Source organism: Phodopus roborovskii, unplaced genomic scaffold (assembly GCF_943737965.1).
Source record: "Phodopus roborovskii unplaced genomic scaffold, PHOROB, whole genome shotgun sequence".
Lineage (NCBI taxonomy): Eukaryota > Metazoa > Chordata > Mammalia > Rodentia > Cricetidae > Phodopus > Phodopus roborovskii.
This window is the reverse complement of record NW_026126540.1, coordinates 26,461,900-26,482,623: the sequence shown is the minus strand read 5'-3', so window position 1 is coordinate 26,482,623 and position 20,724 is coordinate 26,461,900. Positions and strand designations below refer to the sequence as shown.

Here is a 20,724-nt window from a genome sequence, read left to right as displayed (position 1 = left end):
CCCAAATGATGGGATTGCAGCCATGTTTGTACCCATCTTTTCTGTGCAGAATATTTCAGTTTGCTATCCTTTCCCCACATGGCGATTTCTTAATCCCCTCTTAGTTTTGTTTCATTGTTGTGCTTGTGTCAGGTTTCAGAATAATGACCTGGCAATTTTTTCTGAGATTTCAGGCTTTTCTTTAGAATATCTTTCAAGGTCTTTGAGGTAATATGCTTCTTATTGTTTTGATCGTGATTACTTTAGATCTCATAACTTCAAACTCACTATGTAATCAAGATTGGATTTGAAATGGTCATTCCAGCCTCCCAAGTACTGACTGGGCTTATAAGGTGATCACTACCTTGCCCTTTTATTAAACCTTGCCCTTTTATTAAGGGCCTTGACTGTTCGGTCTTAATATTGTGACATACTATCTTCACTAGTCTTGTCCTCTGTCTTCCTAACTTGATGGATATTGATGATGTGAAGAGTAACTTCATGTTTCTTGCACTGGCATATCAACTCCTGGGAATAGCTAGTTAGAGTCTGCTCTGATGGTTTATTCTTATATTTCTGGAGCTGTTAGGTGGGTGGCATACAAAGTCATACCATATTCTTGAGAGTCTCTTCAAAGCTGGTGAGAAGGCTTCTCCTGTAAAGCTTTTTTTTTTTTTTAAGATTTATTGCCGGCTGTGTTGTTCAACACCTTTAATTCCAACCTTTAATACCAGCACTTGGGAGGCAGAGGTAGGCGGATCTCAGTGTTCAAGACCAGCCTGGTCTACAAAATGAATTCCAGAACAGCCAGGAACACAACCAGTTACAAACTCTGTCTTGAAAAACCATTAAAAAAAATATTTATTTATTATGTGTACAGTGTTCTGCCTGCGTGTGTGCCTGAGTCCAGAAGAGGTTACCAGATCTTTTACAGATGGTTATGAACCACCATGTGGTTGCTGGGAATTGAACTCAGAACCTCTGGAGAGAGCAGCCAGTGCTCTTAACCTCTGTGTCATCTCTCTAGCCCCAAAAGCTTTTGTTTTATTTTGTTTCAAGGCAAGGTTTCTCTGTGGAATAGTGCTGGCTGTCCTGAAACTCGTTTTGTAGACAGTATTGGCCTCAAACTCATAGAGATCCGAATGCTGGGATTAAAGGCTTTTGACACCATGACTGGTTCTACCTTTTTAAAAAATTACTCTTTAAGTTTTTTTATATTTATGAATTTTACTTTCATGTGTATGAATGTTTTGTCTATTTGTGTATATGTGAACCATATGTGCCTGGTGCCCATGGAGGGCCAAAGAAAGTATTGGATTTCTCTGGACTGGAGTAATAAATGGGTTGTGAGTGGCCAGGTGGGTGCTGGGAATTTAACTCAGATACTCCCAAAGAGCAGCCAATGTTCTTAACCATTGAATCATCTCCCAACTTCCTGGTTTGTTTTGGTGGGTGGGCAGTGGGGTGATTGTTTACTTATATAAATGTTTTGCCTGCATGTATGCATGCCTGGTGCCCAAAGAGATAAGAAGCCTTCAGATCTTCTGGAACAGGAATTAAGGAGCTTGTAAGCCTGTGTTCTTAACTACTGAGCTGTCTATCCAGCCTCATCAATTTTTTGACATACTATCACTAGAACTGTTTATAAAATTACTGTCATCTTTTTGGGCTTTTGAGACTATACCGCAGGTTAACATTAAGCTCACTATGTAGCCTAAGATAACCTTGCACTAATAATCCTTTTAACTCTTCCTCCCCAAATGCTGGGGTTATAAGTATGTACCACTACCTGGCCATGTATTAATCTTAATTCTTTTCTTTTAGGGACCTAATGCCTCTGTCATGCCTATCAAGAAAATAGGCCACCGAAGTGTTGATCCCTCTGGAGAAACTACATATAAAAAGGTAAGTTAGACAGACTGGATGGGACATCTTACTTTGTAATATATCAAAGGCAATACTGTTACTATATTAGATTTTTTGGTTGTTTGTTTAATATAGTGTCTCCAGGGTGGCCTGGAACTCACTATGTAGCTGAGGCTGGCCTTGAACTCCCTGTAGCATTCTTCCTCAGCCTCTCTAGTGCTTAGGTTATAGGTATGTGCCACCATGCTTGGCCAGCACTGTCCTTGATATGTCCTCTACAAACTATTCCATTTGTTTTTTCTTTTTTTGTTTGTTGGTTTGTATTTTTGTTTTGTTTCGTTTGAAACAAGGTCTCTCTATTTAGCCTTGCCTGGCCTGGAATTCTCTGTGTAGACCATGCTGTCTCAGATCTGCCTGTCTTTACCTCCTGAGTGCTGGAACTAAAGGTGTGCACCAACACACCCAGCCTATTTACTGACAATGAACATAATGTAACTTGTATTTTAAAATTTAATTCATAAAGAATGAATTATTTTCTTTTGATATGGGTGATTAAAGGAGACTTACTAATAACAATTCTAATGTTGATTGATACTGTCTTTTTAAAAAAAACTTTTGTAAGGCCAAGGCTATCCTCAAACTTACTATGTAGGCCAGGCCAGCTCTAACTCACAAAGATCCACCTCCCAAGTGCTGGGATTAAAGTTGTGCATTATCATGCCCAGTCATGGTTGATATTTTCATTGAGTGGAAGAAATTGGATTTCATTATTAGATACAAATATATTGCTGAGTCCTAAAAGGCCACCTTTCCCCTTGCCACAGGAAATCCAAGTTTTTGTTTTGTTCTGTTTCTCTCCTTTTTGTAAGTGGGTTTTGTATACACAGGCTGATCCCAGACTCACTTGTAGCAGAGGATGACCTTGAATTGCAGACCTTCTTTTTTCTCCCAATTTGTTGAAGATTACAGGCATGCACCACACTTGCCTGGAACTCTGTTTCTGTCCCCCCCCCTTTTTTTTTTTTTTTTTTTTTTTTTAGTTTGTTTTTTTTTTTTTTTTTTTTTGTTTTTTTTGTTTTGTTTTGTTTTTCAAGATAGGGTTTCACTATTTAGCTCTGGTGGCCCTGCAACTCACTTTATAGACCAGGCTGGCTTCGAACTCACAGAGATCCACCTTCCTCTGCCTCCCGAGTGCTGGGATTAAAGGTATGTGCTGCCACCACCACTCCCCCCCCCCCTTTTTTTTTTTTTTAAGACAGGGCCTTATAATGTAGTCCAGACTGGCCTTGAACTTGCTATGGAAGGTTGGACCCCTTGGAACTTGAGTTAGTTTGTTGTGATCCCTTCTTATGGGTGCTTGGGACTGAACTCAGACTTGGTTATCACCTCTAGACCCAATTATCACTCACCTCTAATACTTTTTCCCCTCTGAAATTTTACTGTTTTTATTTTTCTCAGTATTATGTTGATGTTTTTTAATGTCCTTTTCTTCCCCCCCCCCCCGCCAAGAATGGGTTTCTCTGTGTAGCCCAGGCTGTCCTAGAATTCAAGAAATCAGGCTGTCTCTGCCTCCCTAGTGTTGAGGCTTGGGTGCACCACCACTGCCCGACTGAATGTAATAGTATTTTTAGCATTATGCGTGTTTTGCCTTCATGTATGTCTGCATTGACTACATGCCTGGTGCCAAAGAGGCCAGAGAAGGTGTTAGATATCCTCGAAGTGGAGTTAACAGACAGTTATGAGTCACCATGTGGGTGGCTGTGCCCTCTGGAAGAGCAGCCAGTGCACTTAACTGCTGAGTTATTGTTTCAGGGTGTGCACAGACCCCCTTTTTTTTCCTCTGATTTATTCTCAAGTTGCCAGTATTACTGAGCAAATTTGTATATATTAACAATGGTTATTTGCAGAGTGACTAAAAACCAGTCTTCCGGTATCTTTTCATCCACAAACACAAGCAAATAGCTTCAATACCATGGGATTTGATTCCTTCTGACCAGGCTGTTACACACATGTGCACAGACATACATGCAGGCAAAACACTCATATATAAGTAGAATTTTTCATGTGCCGTGTGTTGTTGTGTGTGTGTATGATTGTGTGTGGTGTGTGTGTGTATCTGTGTAATACTGCCTGGCCTGGAACTCTATGTAAACCCACCTGGCCTCCAAATGCACAGAGAGCCAGCCTCCTGCTTCTGTCTCTCAAGTGCTGGAATTAAAGGTATGCACCACCATTCCTGGCCATGTTTTCTTTTCTAATTAACAGGGTTTGTTTGTTTGTTTGTGTTTTACTACCTTAGTGTTCTTTAAATATTTGTCCTCCTTTGAGAGGACCAAAGCTTCTATAACTATACAGCCAAATCAGAATCTCTGTTAATTTTGTTATATTCTATGTCAGATGAGTTAAACAGTTGGAGTGGCCCAACTACTCCCAGGGCAGGTAGTAGTAATGGAGCTCTTCCCTGACTGAGACCAGCACAGATATCCTCTGTGCTACTTTGAATCTTCCATTTTCTTGTTTCTAGGTTTAATTGCAATGTAGAGGACTGGGTTAGCCTAAATTCTATCTGAACTATTGGAAGGACATTTGTTTTCAAATGTTTCTCCTTATATTTCCATCATGAGTTTTGTGGGTTTGGTTGATTGGATTAGTTTCTTAAAACCAGGTATAGCCCAATCTTACCTAAATTTGTAAATTTCTTGTCTTAAGTGGTGGGATTCCAGGTGTGTGCCTCCATTCCCAGTTTTCTCCTTGGTTATTATCAGTACGGTCAGGCTTTTGTTTATTTTTCCTTTTAGCAAGTTCAGAGTTGAAATATAGACAGGGTCTTCGTCTGGCCATGAATTTAAGGCAGTCCTCCTGCTTCTGTGTTCTGGGATTATAGGCATGTGCCACCATGCCTAGACTTTGGTTAGACTTGATACCAGAACATTTTCTATAATCTCTTTACTATTTCTTAGACAACTTCATCAGCCTTGAAAGGTGCCATCCAGTTAGGCATCACCCACACAGTGGGCAGCCTGAGTACCAAGCCAGAGCGAGATGTCCTCATGCAAGACTTCTACGTGGTGGAGAGTATCTTCTTTCCCAGGTACAGAGGTCAATTAACATTTAAGAGAGTGTCCTAGACCTCAGGGCAATTTTGAGGGTTCTAGTTTAATTTAAGCTTGTCAGTTCTTAACCTTGTTGTAAATAGTGTAAATGTAATTAGAGAGTTTAGAGAGCAAACTTTGTCATATGCCTCTGGCCAATGGGAAGTCTTATATAAAAGACAAACAATTTATTTAGGCTGGGGAGATGGGTCAGCACGTAAAGGTAAAGCCAAATAACCTAACCTGAGTTTGATCCCGAGGACCCACATGATGAATATAATTGAATCCTGCAAGTTTTCCTGTGATTTAACAATGTACCAAGGCATGTTTGTTTGGGTACTCTCTCTCTCTCTCTCTCTCTCTCTCTGCATAAATGTAATCTAAAAAAAGTGAGCTAGATAGATGGCTCAGTGGTTTAGAGCACTTGCTGCTCTTTCAAAAGACCTAGGTTCATTTCCTTACACCCACATTTCTGCTCACAACTATTTGTAAACCCAGTTCCAAAGGATCTGACACCTTTTTTTCTGGCTGCAAAACTGCCAGGCATGTATATGGTGCACAGACATGCATGCAGGCAAAACATTCATCCACCCAGAATTAGCTGTGTTTGGTGGTACCTTTAATCCCAGCATTTGTGAGGCAGAAGCAAACTAATTTCTATTTGTTAGAGCCCATTCATGACTACATAGTGAGACCCTATCTCAAGCAAAAAGAATGAAAAAACCCTTTTAATGACAAAGTCCTATGTTTTATTCTCCTATGTTGTGCCTTTGTCCCACAAATCGACTCATCGTCCCTGCTGTGCTTCTGAGAAGTATTGTTGGGCATTCCTTTCAGCATCTGTCTAGGTAGACTCATGAGTGATGGGGTCTGAGAAGTTAAGGCTTCTTTATATTTAACCCCACAGTGAAGGGAGCAACCTCACACCAGCTCATCATTACAATGACTTTCGTTTCAAGACCTATGCACCTGTTGCCTTCCGTTACTTTAGAGAGCTATTTGGCATCCGACCTGATGATTACTTGGTAAGTTTCTAATCACAGAACCTGTGATTCTAAGATAAGAATATTCCTAAAGGAATTTCCCTCTTCTACCATCTTGCTTAAGTGTTGATTGATGTGAATCTATACATACTTTCTATGATGGGTAGGCACATTGACTCTTAATGTCTTCTCTTATTTTCAGTACTCCCTTTGCAGTGAGCCATTGATTGAACTCTCCAACTCTGGAGCTAGTGGTTCCCTCTTCTATGTGTCCAGTGATGATGAGTTCATCATTAAGACAGTCCAGCATAAAGAAGCAGAATTTCTGCAGAAGTTGCTTCCAGGGTACTACATGGTAAGTGAGGAGCACTGGCAGAGGCTGTCCTCGACAATACCAGTGCTTGTCTTAATGTTGGTGTTTGAACTTAGAGGTAGATAGAAGTCAAGACAGATGGTTTTTCAGTGCTTCTGGCTTCTGAGACAAATCTTCTTTCCTCAGCCTTCCAAGTACTTGTGCCACCACCACACTGGGTTTTACATGGTGCTGAGCATTGAACCCAAGGCTTTGTGAATGTTAAACTGGCACTCTTTTATTGGATCTTCCTGTATAGCCTAAAGCCATTTTTGGGTTCTTGAATCTCCTGCCTCTGTCTTTGATTATAGGTGGTGACCACTTTGCCTGGCTTAATGCTGTTTTCTCTTTCTTTCTCTCTCTCTCTTTTTTCTCTTTTTTTTAATGTTTGATTTGATTATTTTTTTAATTATTATTTTTATTTTATCCACATTGGTGTTTTGCCTGCAGGTTAGGAGGCCATCAGACAGGAGTTAGACAGTTGTGAGCTACCATGTGGGTGCTGGGAATTGAACTCAGGTCCTCAGGAAGAGCAGCCAATCCTCTTAACCGCTGAACCATCTCTCCAGCCCTGCTGTTTTCTCTTTAAACTCTCTTAGATGCCATGAGAGATTATGAACAAATATATAGGCCAACACATTTTACCAAAATCCCTTGTAAAGCAGAGGAACAGTAGGTAGCAACTTTTGCCTTAAGTCTCACTGAAAATCTGCTAACATGCTTCACCATGTCTTACTTTTATGCCTTAGAATCTTAACCAAAACCCTCGAACTTTGCTGCCTAAATTCTATGGACTGTACTGTGTGCAAGCAGGCGGCAAGAACATACGAATCGTGGTGATGAACAATCTCTTACCTCGGTCAGTCAAAATGCATATGAAATATGACCTGAAGGGTTCAACTTATAAACGGCGGGCTTCTCAGAAAGAACGAGAAAAACTTCTCCCTACCTTTAAAGACCTGGACTTCCTACAAGATATCCCTGACGGTCTTTTTTTAGATGCTGACATGTATAGTGCTCTGTGTAAGACTCTGCAGCGTGACTGTTTGGTGAGTTGCTATATTTTCTTCTACTTCAGACACAGAAATCATTTTCATTGAAAAATCTTGGTGATTCTGTAGCATTTAGTCTATGGGAGCTGGAACTCAGATCATTAGCTCCCTGGGCTGTGTGTGTTTGTTTGTTTGTTTGTTTTGGGGAGTATGTTTATGTGTATGAGGGGTGCAGTTGCACTTTGCTGTAAGCTGCCATTTATGTATGAGTGTGAGCTTGCCTGTGTATGACATGTAGAGGTCAGAGGTCAGCATTTCGTGTTTTCCATGTGGCACTCCACCTTACTTTTCTGAGACAAAGTCTCTCACTGATCCTGGGTCTCGCCATTTCATATAAACTGGCTGACCAACTGACCCTTCCCTCATAGCTCTGGGGTTACAGACGTGCACTCTCATCTGGGTGCTGGGGACCCATACTCAACTCCACGTGTTTGTGCAGCAAGCACTTTTCCCACTGAGCCTCTTCTCTATCCCCCAGATCACATTTTAGATGACTTTTACGTTGCCTCATTGCTGGTCCTTTATGTATTTGCTTTTGTCCTTTACCCTCCCCACCTGGGCTACATTTCCTTGTTGAGCTAGCTTAGCATTCATAGGGAAACGTAACTTAGTTGTACTACAGAGCCGTTGTTGCTTAGATTTTGGTCTTGGCCTGCCAAATCCAAATCTCCATTTTGTAAATTTGAGTGCTGTTGAACACTTCACAACTGTATAATGTATCTGCTGATTGGTAATATTCTAAACCAGTGGTTCTCACCCTTTCTAATGCTTCAACCCTTTAATACAGTCCTTCATGTTGTGGTGACTCCAACCATGAAATTAGTTTTGTTGCTCCTTCATAAGTGTAATTTTGCTCTTACTATGAATTGTAAGTATTGGTGTTTTCCCATGGTCTTAGGTGCCTGCTGTGAAAATGTCTTTCTAAACCAGGCAGTGGTGGCACATGCCTTTAATCCCAGCACTTAGGATGCAGAGGCAGGCGCATCTCTGTGAGTTTGAGACCCGCCTGGTCTCCAGAGCTAGTTCCAGAACATCCTACAATGCAGAGAAACCCTATCTTGAAAAACCAAAAAGAAGAAAAAATTGTCCTTCTAAAGGGGTTGAGAACCACTCGTCTAGACCATCAGTATTACTCATTCCATTTCCTGTCCATTGCCTCTAACCTCTAGCATATCCTTTTAACTCTGCATCCCTAGTTTGGGGATTACAAGTAAATATCGGTAAACCCAGCTTTCTAACTCCCCCCCCCCCCCTTGGTTTTTTGAGGCAGGGTTTTTCTGTATAGCTCTGTCCTGGAACTCTCTCTGTTGACCAGGCTGACCTTGAATTCAGAGATCCGCCTGCCTCTGCTTCCCAAATGCTGGTATAAAAGATGTGTGCTGCTTCTCCTGTACACACATCCCCCAGTGATCTTTTTTCGACTTCTCTGTGCTCTTCTATCATGTAAACACACGTACTGTATTGCTGTATTGTACTTATTTTTATGTTTGTGTTTGGTAAATGTTGAACTAAATTGAAGCTGATTCTATAATGTCCCACCACAGATCTGCTCTGACAGTGTACTTTTTTCCCCTTGTGTTTTTGAGATGTGTCTCTGGTAACCCTAGCTATTCTTGTCCTCCTTATGTAGTTATGGTTGACCTTGAATTCCTGGTCCCGTCTTTATCTCCCAAGTTCTGGGATTGTAGGCTTATGCTACCCTGCTCAATTTATGCAGTGTTGGGAATGGGGCTTAGATAAGATCTCAGCCTATTGTCACAGACTCTTTACAGTACAGATACATAGTCCTTCATGTAAAAAGACAGTGTTCTTGTAAGTGACAAAATGAACTCAAAAAAATAAGTTGCATTGGGTACTCTGATGACTCAGGCCTATAATTCCAATTGTGGGGAACTTGGTGAGACTATATCTTAAAATTTAAAAGGGTAAAGGGAGGTTGGGGAATATAGCTTAGTGATAAATGCCAGAGACCTGTATTCAATCTCCAGTACTGAAAAAAATAGTTCCATTAATTGAATGGGAGAAAGGTAAGAAAAGGAGTGTAAATAAAGACATACCAGAGTGATATGCTCTTTAAGAGCAAAGCCTTGATTATCTGGAATTTCACTGTTGAATTTAGTTAGGTTACGCAAGAGATAAAAACTTGAAAAAAGGTCCTGACACCTCCCAGATTTTGTTCACCTTGTCCTCTCTTCCCATTAGGTGCTACAGAGCTTCAAGATAATGGACTATAGCCTCCTGATGTCAATCCACAACATAGATCATGCACAGCGAGAGCCCATTAACAATGAAGCACAATACGCAGTTGACACTCGAAGACCAGCCCCACAGAAGGCTCTCTACTCCACAGCCATGGAATCCATCCAGGGCGAGGCTCGACGGGGCGGCACTGTGGAGACTGAGGACCAGTGAGTGGGCTTAGGACCAACAGCTGTCACACATTCTCTCTCACAGTACTTTTTCTTAAAGGCACCTGGCTTGTGGAAAAGAGTAGCTTTTCTCACAGTGAGGCCAACAGCATTAACACTCATGGGGCAATTGGCCATTCTTTCATAAGAGTTTAAGAGAGGGAAAATAAAAGAATATAAGAGGAAGGGAAAGTGTGAGTGAGTTTGAAGAGTTGTGTAAGATGAAAATATTAACACTTAGGCTGTGGTGCGCATCTGTAAATCATATTAGGTTTTTTTTTTTTTTTTTTTTTTTTGGAGACATGGTTTCTGTATAGCTCTGGCTATTCTGGAACTTCCTCTGTAGACCAGGCTGGCCTCAAATGGAGAAATCCCCTACCTCTTCTGGAATTAAAGGTGTGTGCCACCAGCACCTGGCTCACATTAGAACTTTTATCACAGTTTACCGTAGGCTTCTCTGTGGAAGGTTTCTTACTGCCTTAGGTTTATCCAATGATTGTGGTACTAAAAGTTTCAGATGTTTCATTTTTAGGTGTATTATAACATGACTGTCAAGAAAAGTATCTTAGTGGGAACAAATGAAGATACAGAAGTACCAGCATGTTTGTTTTTATTTGGGGAGTAGTCCCAAAATTGCTGAGTAGTCATGATTTCAGTCTCTTTGATGGAGCTGTGTGAGAGAGAAGTATGAGGAGATTGTTATACATGTCCAGAGGGGTCTTAGTCTGGAGGGTGAGTCATTTATATTTAGCTCTTAGTTCCATGGCCAGCTTTGACTGGAGGTTAGGAGACGCCTCTAGAGGCTGTGAACAGATGTCTCTAACTCTTTTCTTTTTTCCAGCATGGGTGGCATCCCTGCCCGGAATAACAAAGGGGAAAGGCTCCTGCTTTATATTGGCATCATTGATATTCTGCAGTCTTACAGGTGAGGGACATGAGGGTCACAGATTGGGGGACAGGGTGCACTGAGCTATGGTCACTCAAGGTTCTTTATTTTTTCCCCCTCTTTAGTTTATTTTCTTCTCTTTGTAGCTTTGGATGTCCTAGAACTCACTCTGTAGACCGACCAAGTTGGCCTCAAACCCAGAGATTTGCTGGCCTTGGCCTTCCTTCCCCCTCCCCCCTTTTATAAATGTCAGTGTTCTGTCTTTGTCCATGTATGTGCACCACTTGAATGTCTGGTGCCCATGGAGGTCAGAAGAGAGTGTTGGATCCCCTAGGACTGGAATTAATAGATTATTGTAAGTCACCATGTGGGTGCTAGGAACTGAACCCAGATCTTCTGCAAGAACAACTAGTACTCTTAACTGCTGAGTCATCTCTCCAGTCCCTAGCTTACTTTTAGATGTTTTTTTTTTTTTTTTTTTTTTTTTTTTGTTTTTGTTTTTTTTTTTTTTTTTTGTTGTTGTTGTTGTTGTTTGTTTTTTCTTGAGACAGGGTTTCTGTGTAACCCTGACTGCTGGAACTCACTCTGTTGACCAGGCTGGACTCAGACTCAGAGATCAGCCTGCCTCTGCCTCCTTAGTGCGTGCACCATTACTACCAGGCTTAGATGTGTTCTTTGTAAAGTTCTTTATGATACAAGAACAGTAGTCACAGTGTGGTTACCTATAGAGTTTAAGAACTGTTCCCTGGTTTTTCTGGCTCACCACCTCTTCAGTGTGATACATACCTTCTGTGGGATACTGAGTCAGTCCTCAGACACAGTGGGTGGAGTACTCCATCTGCCTTGACTCTGAGAAATCTGTGGGCTGAGTCCTCCTCCATATGGGGAGATAGCTGGAAGCACATTCTCATTCCTACAAAGGAAAAACAGATCTCTGTGTTATGTAAAAATGACCAGCCTGTGAACTAAGGGCAGTGAAGTGGAGATGAGGGAGGATCATTCCTGACACATGACAGGGACTAAAGTGGGCTGGCTATTCAATATTTGATGTACTGATTATTACCACTAAAGTCTTTGTACACTTATTTATCGTGTGTGTGTTTATGCTACAATGGGCATGTGGAGGTCAGAGGACAACTTGTGGGAGTCAGTTCTCTTCCTTGTGGATTCTGGGGATTAAACTCCGGTCATCAGACATGGTAGCAAAGCACTTTAATGCACTGAGCCATCTCACCAGCCCTCTTACACAAGTATAGCTATACTTACTTGGCTTTATTCTTCTATTCCTTTAGCTTTCTTTTCTATTTTTCTTCTGGTTTATTGTTTGTCCAGGTTTTGTTTTTGTTTTTCAGACAAGGTCTCACATTGTAGCCTAGGCAGACCTGGAGCTCATGGCAATCCTCCAGCTCCAATCTCCCAAGTGCTTAGTTACAGGATTTGCTACTACCTTACCTACCTTTCCATCACAATTCATTAATGCTGTTTTGCCTTGCTCAGCTTTTCTAGCAATTAAACCCAGGACCTCATACATGTAGGCAAGTGTTTCATCACTGAACTGTCCTGTTCATTTAATCGGCTTAGCTAGACGCAGCATTGGCTTCCAGGTGGGATAAGTACTACCATGGCCGTTCTTTGGGTGTACTTGCCCAGTGTTTATATGTTTAAGGTTTTCTGGTATCATGGCCTTTTTTAGCCCTCTAAAATAAATTATTGTAATGATCTTTTCTTTTAAAAAACAATGTGTGATACATATTTTTCTTATCAGGTTTGTTAAGAAGTTGGAGCACTCTTGGAAAGCACTGGTACATGATGGGGTGAGTATAGCAGTCAGCTAAAGGCCTCTTCATCTCTTCATTTCTTGCCATTTGCCTCCTCAGTATCTTCTCTATATGATTTTATTTCTGGGTTTTACACTTCTGGTACAGTTTCGGTCTAAGGGAACGTGGCCATAGGATGACACAGCCTCTTGCTGGGCCTTTCTGTTTAACTCTGTAGTCATCTCTTCCTTTCAACAGGACACAGTATCAGTGCATCGTCCAGGCTTCTATGCTGAACGGTTCCAGCGCTTCATGTGCAACACAGTGTTCAAGAAGATTCCCTGTAAGTGGCTTCTACCAGATGACCCCCAGTGGCTCCCTTACCCCAAGAGATGGTGGGCAGGACACCTCTGTCAGGGAGCTGCCAAGGCCAGAGGCCTCTCCTGCTCTTCCTACATCCTGTGAGCGCTGCTTCTCGTCCTTGTGTCAGTCACTGTCTGTCTCAGTCGTTTCCGAGTTGCTGCTCCCCCTGGCTCTCCCTACATGTATCCTCGAGGTGAGGGCCATTTCTGGGGAACTGGTGGGACTGAAAAAAAAAATGTGTAGCTGTCCTTGTAGACTTTGTGACGCAGGCTTAGGTGTCTAAAGCAGACGCTTGTATAGAAAGATCAGGCAAAGATGTTAACAGTGTTCTTATCTTTCCTTCCGTGTCCAGGGGCCAGGAGTTAGGTTAGTTCAAGTGGTTGAAGCCTTGTTGATGACTATTGAAGGAGTTTTTAGTCTTTTCCCACAACTTTATTGAAACAGAAGCACCAGTGTTCCTTTTCAAACTTTCTATGTTTTGACACTGGCAGATTCAGTCCTCCTTTGCTGTCATGATAGGCATCAGTTGTCTTTTAGTGAGGTGAAGAGAACATAGACATCACAGATCGGCTGTGAGGCATAGAAACCTGTTTTCAGTGTGAAGCCCCAATGTAAATTACAGTGCTGTATGCATCTCTACTAAGAAGGGTAGAGATGTGTTGTCTGTAGCTTTTACTGGGTGACGTTAATAAAGAACAAACATACTCCATCAGTGAAAGCTGAGCGGAAGGCTGTGTTTGTCACTTTCATTTTAAGTTTTCTGTTTCTTTCCAAAGTGAGATGACTTGACTCCTCTCTGTGTAGTAAGTAACCTGTAGGCCACCTTTTCTGACATTAACCCGTTTCTGCCTTTGCTTCAGAACAGCTTGTATATGTGTCGGGGAGACTAGCAGTTGGTGTCTGTCTTGGTGATGGTTTCTGAGGTGGGTGCTAAGTAGGCTCTCTCTTTCCCTTTTGAAGTGAAGCCTTCTCCTTCCAAAAAGTTTCGGTCTGGCTCGTCTTTCTCTCGGCGATCAGGCCCCAGCGGCAACTCCTGCGTTACTTACCAGCCATCGGTGTCTGGGGAGCACAAGGCACAAGTGACAACACAGGCAGCCGTGGAGCCAGGTCAGCGCCAGCACAGGGCAGGGCAGGGCAGGGCAGGGCCCCTTGCGTTTGGACATGCCCTCCCTCTCTCCCTCCCTCCCTTCTGAGTTCTTACACTCTGGCCAGGACCTCTACTCCCCATTTCTATACAGTAAAAAGTAACCTGCTAACTCGTCTTGGGTTTTTTGTTTTTGTTTTTTTCCCCCCTTGAGACAGGGTTCTCTGTGTAGCCATGGCTGTCCTGGAAATCACTCTGTAGACCAGGCTGACCTCAAACTCAAGAGATCCTCCTGCCTCTGCCTCCCAAGTGTTGGGACCAAAGGTGTGCGCCACCAAGCCCAGCTGTTTGGAGACGGGTGTACTATGTAGCCCAGGCTCTCCTGGGATTCACTGTGTATGTAGCCAAGCTGCCTTCAACCTCATGGCCCTCCTTTCTCAGCCTTCTAAGTACTGGGATTGCAGGAACGAGTCTCCATGCCCCTCCAGTCACTGCACCTTCTCCTTGTTTCCCTGAGCACACTATCCTTCATTTATAGATCCATTCATTCCTTATTGGTTGATCTTTCTCCCCCCCCCCCCCCAGATGTACACCGTGGGCGTCCTGATGTCTTACCTCAGACTCCACCTTTGGAGGAAATCAGTGAGGGCTCACCTGTTCCTGGCCCCAGTTTCTCACCTGGAGTTGGAGAGCCTTTGCAAATACTAAATTTGAGGTTAGTTTCTTGGTCTGTTACTCTATGATCTTTTTCAGGTTCTCAGAAATCTTCATTTTGATGTTTTTCAAGAGTCTATGCTGGGTGTCATGGTGTGCTGGGGAGGCAGAGGCAGGTGGATCTCAGAGTTCAAAGCCAGTCTGATCTACCTAGTGATTTCCAGGACAGCCAGGGTAACAGAGACAGGCCTTATCTCAAAAAAAAAAAAAAAAAAAAAAAAAAAAAAAAAGGAAGGAAAGAAAGTTTATTGTTTGATTGTTGGATTTTTTTTTTTTAATATTTTTTATTTAAATTTGAAACAAGCTTGTTTTACATGTCAATCCCAGTTCCCTCACCCTCCCCTCCTTCCCTGTTCCCTACCCAACCCTATTCCATCCCCTTTCTGCTTCCCGGGGAGGGTGAGACCTTCCATTCTGTCATATCATTTGCAGCAGGGCTTAGACCCTCCCCCGTGTGTCTGGGCTGAGAGAGTATTTGGTTGATTGTGAGACAGATGGGCAACTCTTCTGTATCAGGTGTCCTGTGTCCTAGGTTACAGTTTTGTGCTCCCGTCCCTGTCAACAGTGGAGCGTTCAAGAGGCTAGTATAATAATCATGACTTAATTAGCTAATACGTTACCCATTACATCATAATAAATCAGTCCCACGCTTAATGGCTTAAAATAAGAAACACAGTTGGGCAGTGGTGGCACAGGCCTTTAGTCCCACCCAGCACTCAGAAGGCAGAGGCAGGTGGATCTCTGTAAGTTCAAGGAGATTCTGGTCTACAGAGTGAGTTCCAGGACAACCACGGCTACACAGAGAAACCCTGTCTCGAAAAACCTAAAAGAAACATAGCTGGGTGTTCTGGGGCTCACCTTTAATCCCTGCACTAGGGAGATAGAGGCTGGAAGATTGGAATTCAAAGCCCATCTGGGCTGTATGAAACCTTGTCTCAAAGCAAAGCTGAACAAAAGAAAACATATGTCATAGTATCTTGGGTTAGAATTCAAATTTAGCTTATGTAGGTTTTTGAGCTAAAATTTCTCAGAGGTGGTAATCAAACTTTTGGCAAAGAGTGAGATCATGCCCTCAAGTGGGAGGACTTCCTTCTAAGCTCATCAGTGCAGTTAGTGATGTTACTTGGTGCCTTGTTGGAGCAAGACTGAAGAGACCCTCTTTTTGTCACATGGGTTCTCTACTGAGCAACTCAGAGCATAGCTACCAACTTCTGTTAGTATGTGTGAGAGAGGTGTGTCTGCATAGAGACTATAGAATTGCTCTTTTTATTAACCTTTATTGTTTGTTTGAGACAGGGTTTACTCTGTAACAGCTCTAGCTGTCTTGGAACTCACTCTATGCGCCACCATCGGCCTGCAAGACATGGAATTCTAAAAACCTATTAGAATTGTAGGACATAGCCAGGCATTGGTGGCACACGCCTTTAATCCCAGCATTCAGGAGGTAAAGGCAGGTGAATCTCTGTGAGTTTGAGGCCAGCCTACTATAGAGCTAGTTCCAGGACAGGCTTCAAAGTCACAGGGAAACCCTATATTGAAAAACCAAAAAAAGAAAAAAAAAGAAAAAAAAAGAAAGAAAGATTGTAGGACACTGTCTCCTGTGCTGTGTTTTTACTACTGACTTAAGGCTGTGACTGCTGGCAGCAATCGCTGGGCATGGTGGCACCTGCCTGTGATTGCCTGTAGTCATAGCACTCTCTGGGCTCAAGCACAAGGGGTACAGCCTGGTTTTGAAAGGGCTCCCTGGGTACTATTTCATAAGCACAGCTCAAGTACTCCTCTTCCTCTGTGGACCCATCATACAGGTGGGAAGGCACTAGAAAATGCTATATACATTGCTTTCAACAGTGAAAATTCAGGGACTAGAGGTACAGCTCAGTGGTATAGCATTTTCCTAACATAGCCAAGGCCCTCAGTTTTATCTTCAATGCTGTAAACAAAGAGAAGGTACAGAAGAATCATTAGCTATTCTAAAATCTAGGGGCTATTGGTGTTTCTTCAGTTAGGTCTCAGAGTATAGAAATCATTCTACATGGCACTTGGTTTCACTTCACCATTGGATTTTGTCTTTTGAGTCTTTCTGTTTTAGGATAGCTAGAATTTATTTTCACTTTTTTTTTTTTCATTTAAAAATTTTTTTAAGGTTTTTTATTTTTTATGTACATGGGAGTTTTGCCTGCATGTATGTCTGTGTGAGGATGCCAGATCCCCTGGAACTGGATAGTTGAACCCAGATCCTTTGGAAGAATGGCCAGTGCTTTTAACTGCTGAGCCATTACTCCAGCCTCTAAAACATTTTTGTTTGTTTGTTTGTTTGTTTTTTGGAGACAGGGTTTCTTGGTATACAGTCCTGGCTGTCATGGATCTTACTTTGTAGACCAGGCTAATCTGGAACTCCCAGAGATCCGTCTTGCTCCGCCTCCCAAGGGCTGGGACTAAAGGCATGGGCCACACTACCTTACTCCTTAAATATTTTTAAATGATTTTTTTATTCTAATTCCATATGCATTGGTGTTTGCCTGCATGTGTGTCTGTGACGGTGTCAGATCCCCTGGAAGCTGCCATGTGAGTGCTGGTGAGAGACCTGCAGAGCGTGGACCTCACGCTCCCACTCAGGAAAGGTGAAAGCCCAGATCACTCACGAGAAGCGGTCTCGATGAAAATAGCACAGGAATTTTTATTCCAAGTGCACTGGGGTCCACAGTCATAGGACCTCGAGGGCAGAATTGAGACAGTTTTTATATTATAACAAAGCCCACACATAGGTCACTGAGGGTGGGGGTTTCACAAGCAGTTTACAAAGTCAGATAAGTGGTTAGCCAGCTCATTTTCTGTTAACTTACTAGGCCAAGATTACGTACCCAAGGGCCTGTCTGATGTAAACAGCAAAGAGTATGACCTTGCCTATTTACTGGCAGAGGAGGGTCTGGAATTTGAGGTTTTTAGGGCTTTTTAGGTAGTATTTCTAAACTTTCAGCTTCCTATGGTCATTGGAGAGTTAGGCTGTATTTTTCCATCCTTTCACTGGGAATTGAACCTGGGGTCCATTTAGAAGAGCAGCCAGTACTCTCAACTATGGAGGCATTTCTCCAGCCCCTATTTAGCTTCTTTATAGAATTTAGAGGAGGATGTGTCGATAATCTCGTGTTTCAAATTTTATTTACATTTAAAAAGTTATAGATTAGCATGGTAGTGCCTTTAGTCCTCACATTTAAGAGGCCGAAGGATCTCTGAGTTCAAGTAGCAGCCTCTAGTGATCCCTTGGTGATGCTCTATCTCAGGCCATTTTGGTTTAAGTTAGCACTGTTTCTGCTGCTGGTAAAATTATAGTGGTCTCATTCCATGTGTGACTCTGTACAAATCCCTTTTTCTTTTTCCCTAATTATTTTTCCCTTTATTTATGTGTATGAGTATATTGTCTCCATGTATATGTGTCCCATGGGCATGGCGAGTGCCACAGAGGACGGAAGAGAGCATTGATTCCCCTGGAACTGGAGTTCTGGGTGGTTGTCATTTGGGTGAGTGCTGGGAAATAAACTCAGGTCCTCCGCCAGAGCAGTCAATGCTCTCAACCATTGAGCGCCTCTCTAGCCCACAAACACTTTTCTCATATGCCCTATGCGTTTTAGAGTATCTGTGAGACATACCTGCAGCTTCTGTCTGCTTTTTAGTGGTACTTGAGGATAGAACCCAGGGCTTCATATATGTTATGTCTGTATCTAACTTTATTTTGTTGTTTGAGAAAGGGTCTCATTTATGAAACTTTGACTAGTGTGGAATTTGCTATGTAGACAAGGCTGGCCTGTAACTCACAGATCTGCCTGCCACTGAGTATTTGGATTAAAGACAACCATGCCATGCTTAGACCTTTATCTTTGAATTTTAAATTTTCTTCACATTTATTTATGTTAGGGGAGGAGTACATATGCCACACATATGTCAGAGAACAGCTTTCCCTGTAGATTCCAGGGATCAGACTCAGGTTGTCAGGCTTGATGGCAGCCTTTATGTTGGCTTGTGAGATGTCTGACTTTGTCATGTAAGCCTCCCTTGTGCTTACAGCAGTCCTCTATATCATCAGCTTCCCAGTGCCTGCATTACCGTGTGAGGTACTTAGTAGACAAGCACCATTGCCTCTGGGTTCCATAACCATACGCTATATTGAAGTTTTTTGTTAGGGTAACACCACATAGAGGAATTGTATTATGTATTAATACAAATTATGTATCGACAAGATAAATTAGCCCAAAGCTTAGCAGTTAGAAATAAAGAACATTGTTGACTTGTTTTCTTTGAATTGGGAGTTTAGGTATTACTGTGCACTTGTCTTAACTGAGCCTGTACCTCAGCTCTGGGGGATGAAGCTTAGCAATAGAATGTTTAACTTGAATTTGTGAGATTCAATGCTCATACCTGGCACCACATAGAAGAGGAAGGTTGGGGGAGGAGGGGAACACATTTAATCACAGCACTTGGAAGGCAAACTCTCTTGAGTTTGAGGCCAGCATGGTCCACAAAGTGAGTTCCAGGACAAGCTCCAAAGCTACACAGAAACACTGTCTCCTGTATGCTGAAATTAAGGTGTGTTCTTCATACCTGGGCTTTTGACTTTGTATCTTGAAACAGTATCTCATAAGGTTTCCCAGAATAGCTTTGAGGTCACTCTGAAGCTACACAGACCCTAAACTATTAATCTTCCTGCCTTAGCCTCCAAGTAGCTGGGATTATAGGCATGCACAATCATCCCTCCTTCCCTCCCTTTCTTTCTGTCTTTCCATCCTTCCATCCGTGATTGTGTGGGTGCTGAGAATTAACAGTCAGTCGTCTTATCCACTGAGCCATCTCTCCAGCCCCACTTCTTAGGTTTTCTTTCTGTGATATTAGTATTCAACCTTGGTATGGATTCCAAGGGTCAAACTCAGGTCGCTAGGCTTTTACCCACTGAGCCGGCTCTTCAGCCCACTTGTTTTCTTGTGGGTTTTGTTTTGTTTTTTTTTTTTTCAAGACAAGATCTCTCTGTGTAGCTTTGGAGCCTGTCCTGGAACTCGCTCTGTAGACCAGGCTGGCCTCAAACTCATAGAGATCCACCTGCCTCTGCTTCCTGAGTGCTGGCACTAAAGGCATGCGCCACCAACGCCAGGCTCTTCAGCCCACTTGTGTAGTCTGAATCTTAAAAGAAATATGAAGTGACAATATAATTGACCTTAGAGGACGTGCTAGGGATGGAAGCCATGATTATACATGCTGTGCATGTGTTCTGCCACTTGAGTTATACCCGTAGACCCTTTTGTCTTTTTTTTTTTTTTTTTTTTTAAGATCTATTTATTATGTACAACATTCTGCCTCCATGTCTGCCTGCAGGTCAGAAAAGGGCACCAGATCTCATTATAGATGGTTGTGAACCACCACATGGTTGCTGGGAATTGAACTCAGGACCTCTGGAAGGGCAGCTAGTGCTCTTAATCTCTGAGCCATCTCTCCAGGCCCCCCCCCCCCCCCAATTCTACCTCTTTTCTCTTTTCTCCTGTTAGTTCAACCTTGGACAAGCTTGAAGTTGCAGAGTCAGAGTTCACCCATGTGAGTATCTGGCATCCAGGGAGGTGACTGCCTGAAGGGTGTAAAGAGAATCACTGATGGACTAGAGGGAAAGTTGATTGGGACATACTGGTATTCCTTTTGAACCTTGCTTTTTAAAAGTTTCGTGGTCAGGTATGATGGCACTAAGTAATTCCAGTACTTAGAAGGCAGAGTTTAAGGCCTGCTAAGCACTTACAAGTAATATTAAGCCTCTTAATAGTTTTTTGGGACTGCGCGGTCATGACAGGGAGACATCTGACTACAAAGGTTTGCCTGATCTTTCCAGGCTAGCCAGGACTATGTAGTGAGATTTTGCCTGTGGTTTTAGAACTTCATACTTGAAGGAGGGCGTGGTGACAGATGCCTTTAATCGCAACACTCATGAGGCTAAGGCAGGTGGCTCTCTTGTGAGTTCAAGGCCAGCCTGGTTTACAGAGTTCCAGGACATCCAGGGCTACACAGAGAAACCCTGTGTCAAAATAAAATAAATAAAACAAACAAAAAGGACTTCATACTTTGAAAGCTGAAACTAAACAGAGAAAGAAAAAAGTCAGTTTCACTAGCTAGGATGACTTGAATTCTGTTCCTGCCTCCTTGACTCGTGTTTTTGG

At 42.5% G+C, this 20,724-nt stretch overlaps 1 protein-coding gene across 1 annotated transcript in view; it reads left to right on the top strand.

The window, feature by feature from the left end:
- Pip5k1a (phosphatidylinositol-4-phosphate 5-kinase type 1 alpha) overlaps positions 1–20,724 on the top strand; it is a 64,491-nt gene that overhangs the window by 22,949 nt on the left and 20,818 nt on the right. The window contains exons 3-13 of the mRNA XM_051199221.1: positions 1,804–1,884; positions 4,806–4,936; positions 5,845–5,962; positions 6,123–6,275; positions 7,022–7,321; positions 9,527–9,732; positions 10,574–10,657; positions 12,384–12,432; positions 12,634–12,718; positions 13,699–13,845; positions 14,408–14,537. Of these exons, the coding sequence (XP_051055178.1) occupies positions 1,804–1,884; positions 4,806–4,936; positions 5,845–5,962; positions 6,123–6,275; positions 7,022–7,321; positions 9,527–9,732; positions 10,574–10,657; positions 12,384–12,432; positions 12,634–12,718; positions 13,699–13,845; positions 14,408–14,537 (1,484 nt within the window). The remainder of the gene's footprint in view (positions 1–1,803; positions 1,885–4,805; positions 4,937–5,844; positions 5,963–6,122; positions 6,276–7,021; positions 7,322–9,526; positions 9,733–10,573; positions 10,658–12,383; positions 12,433–12,633; positions 12,719–13,698; positions 13,846–14,407; positions 14,538–20,724) is intronic.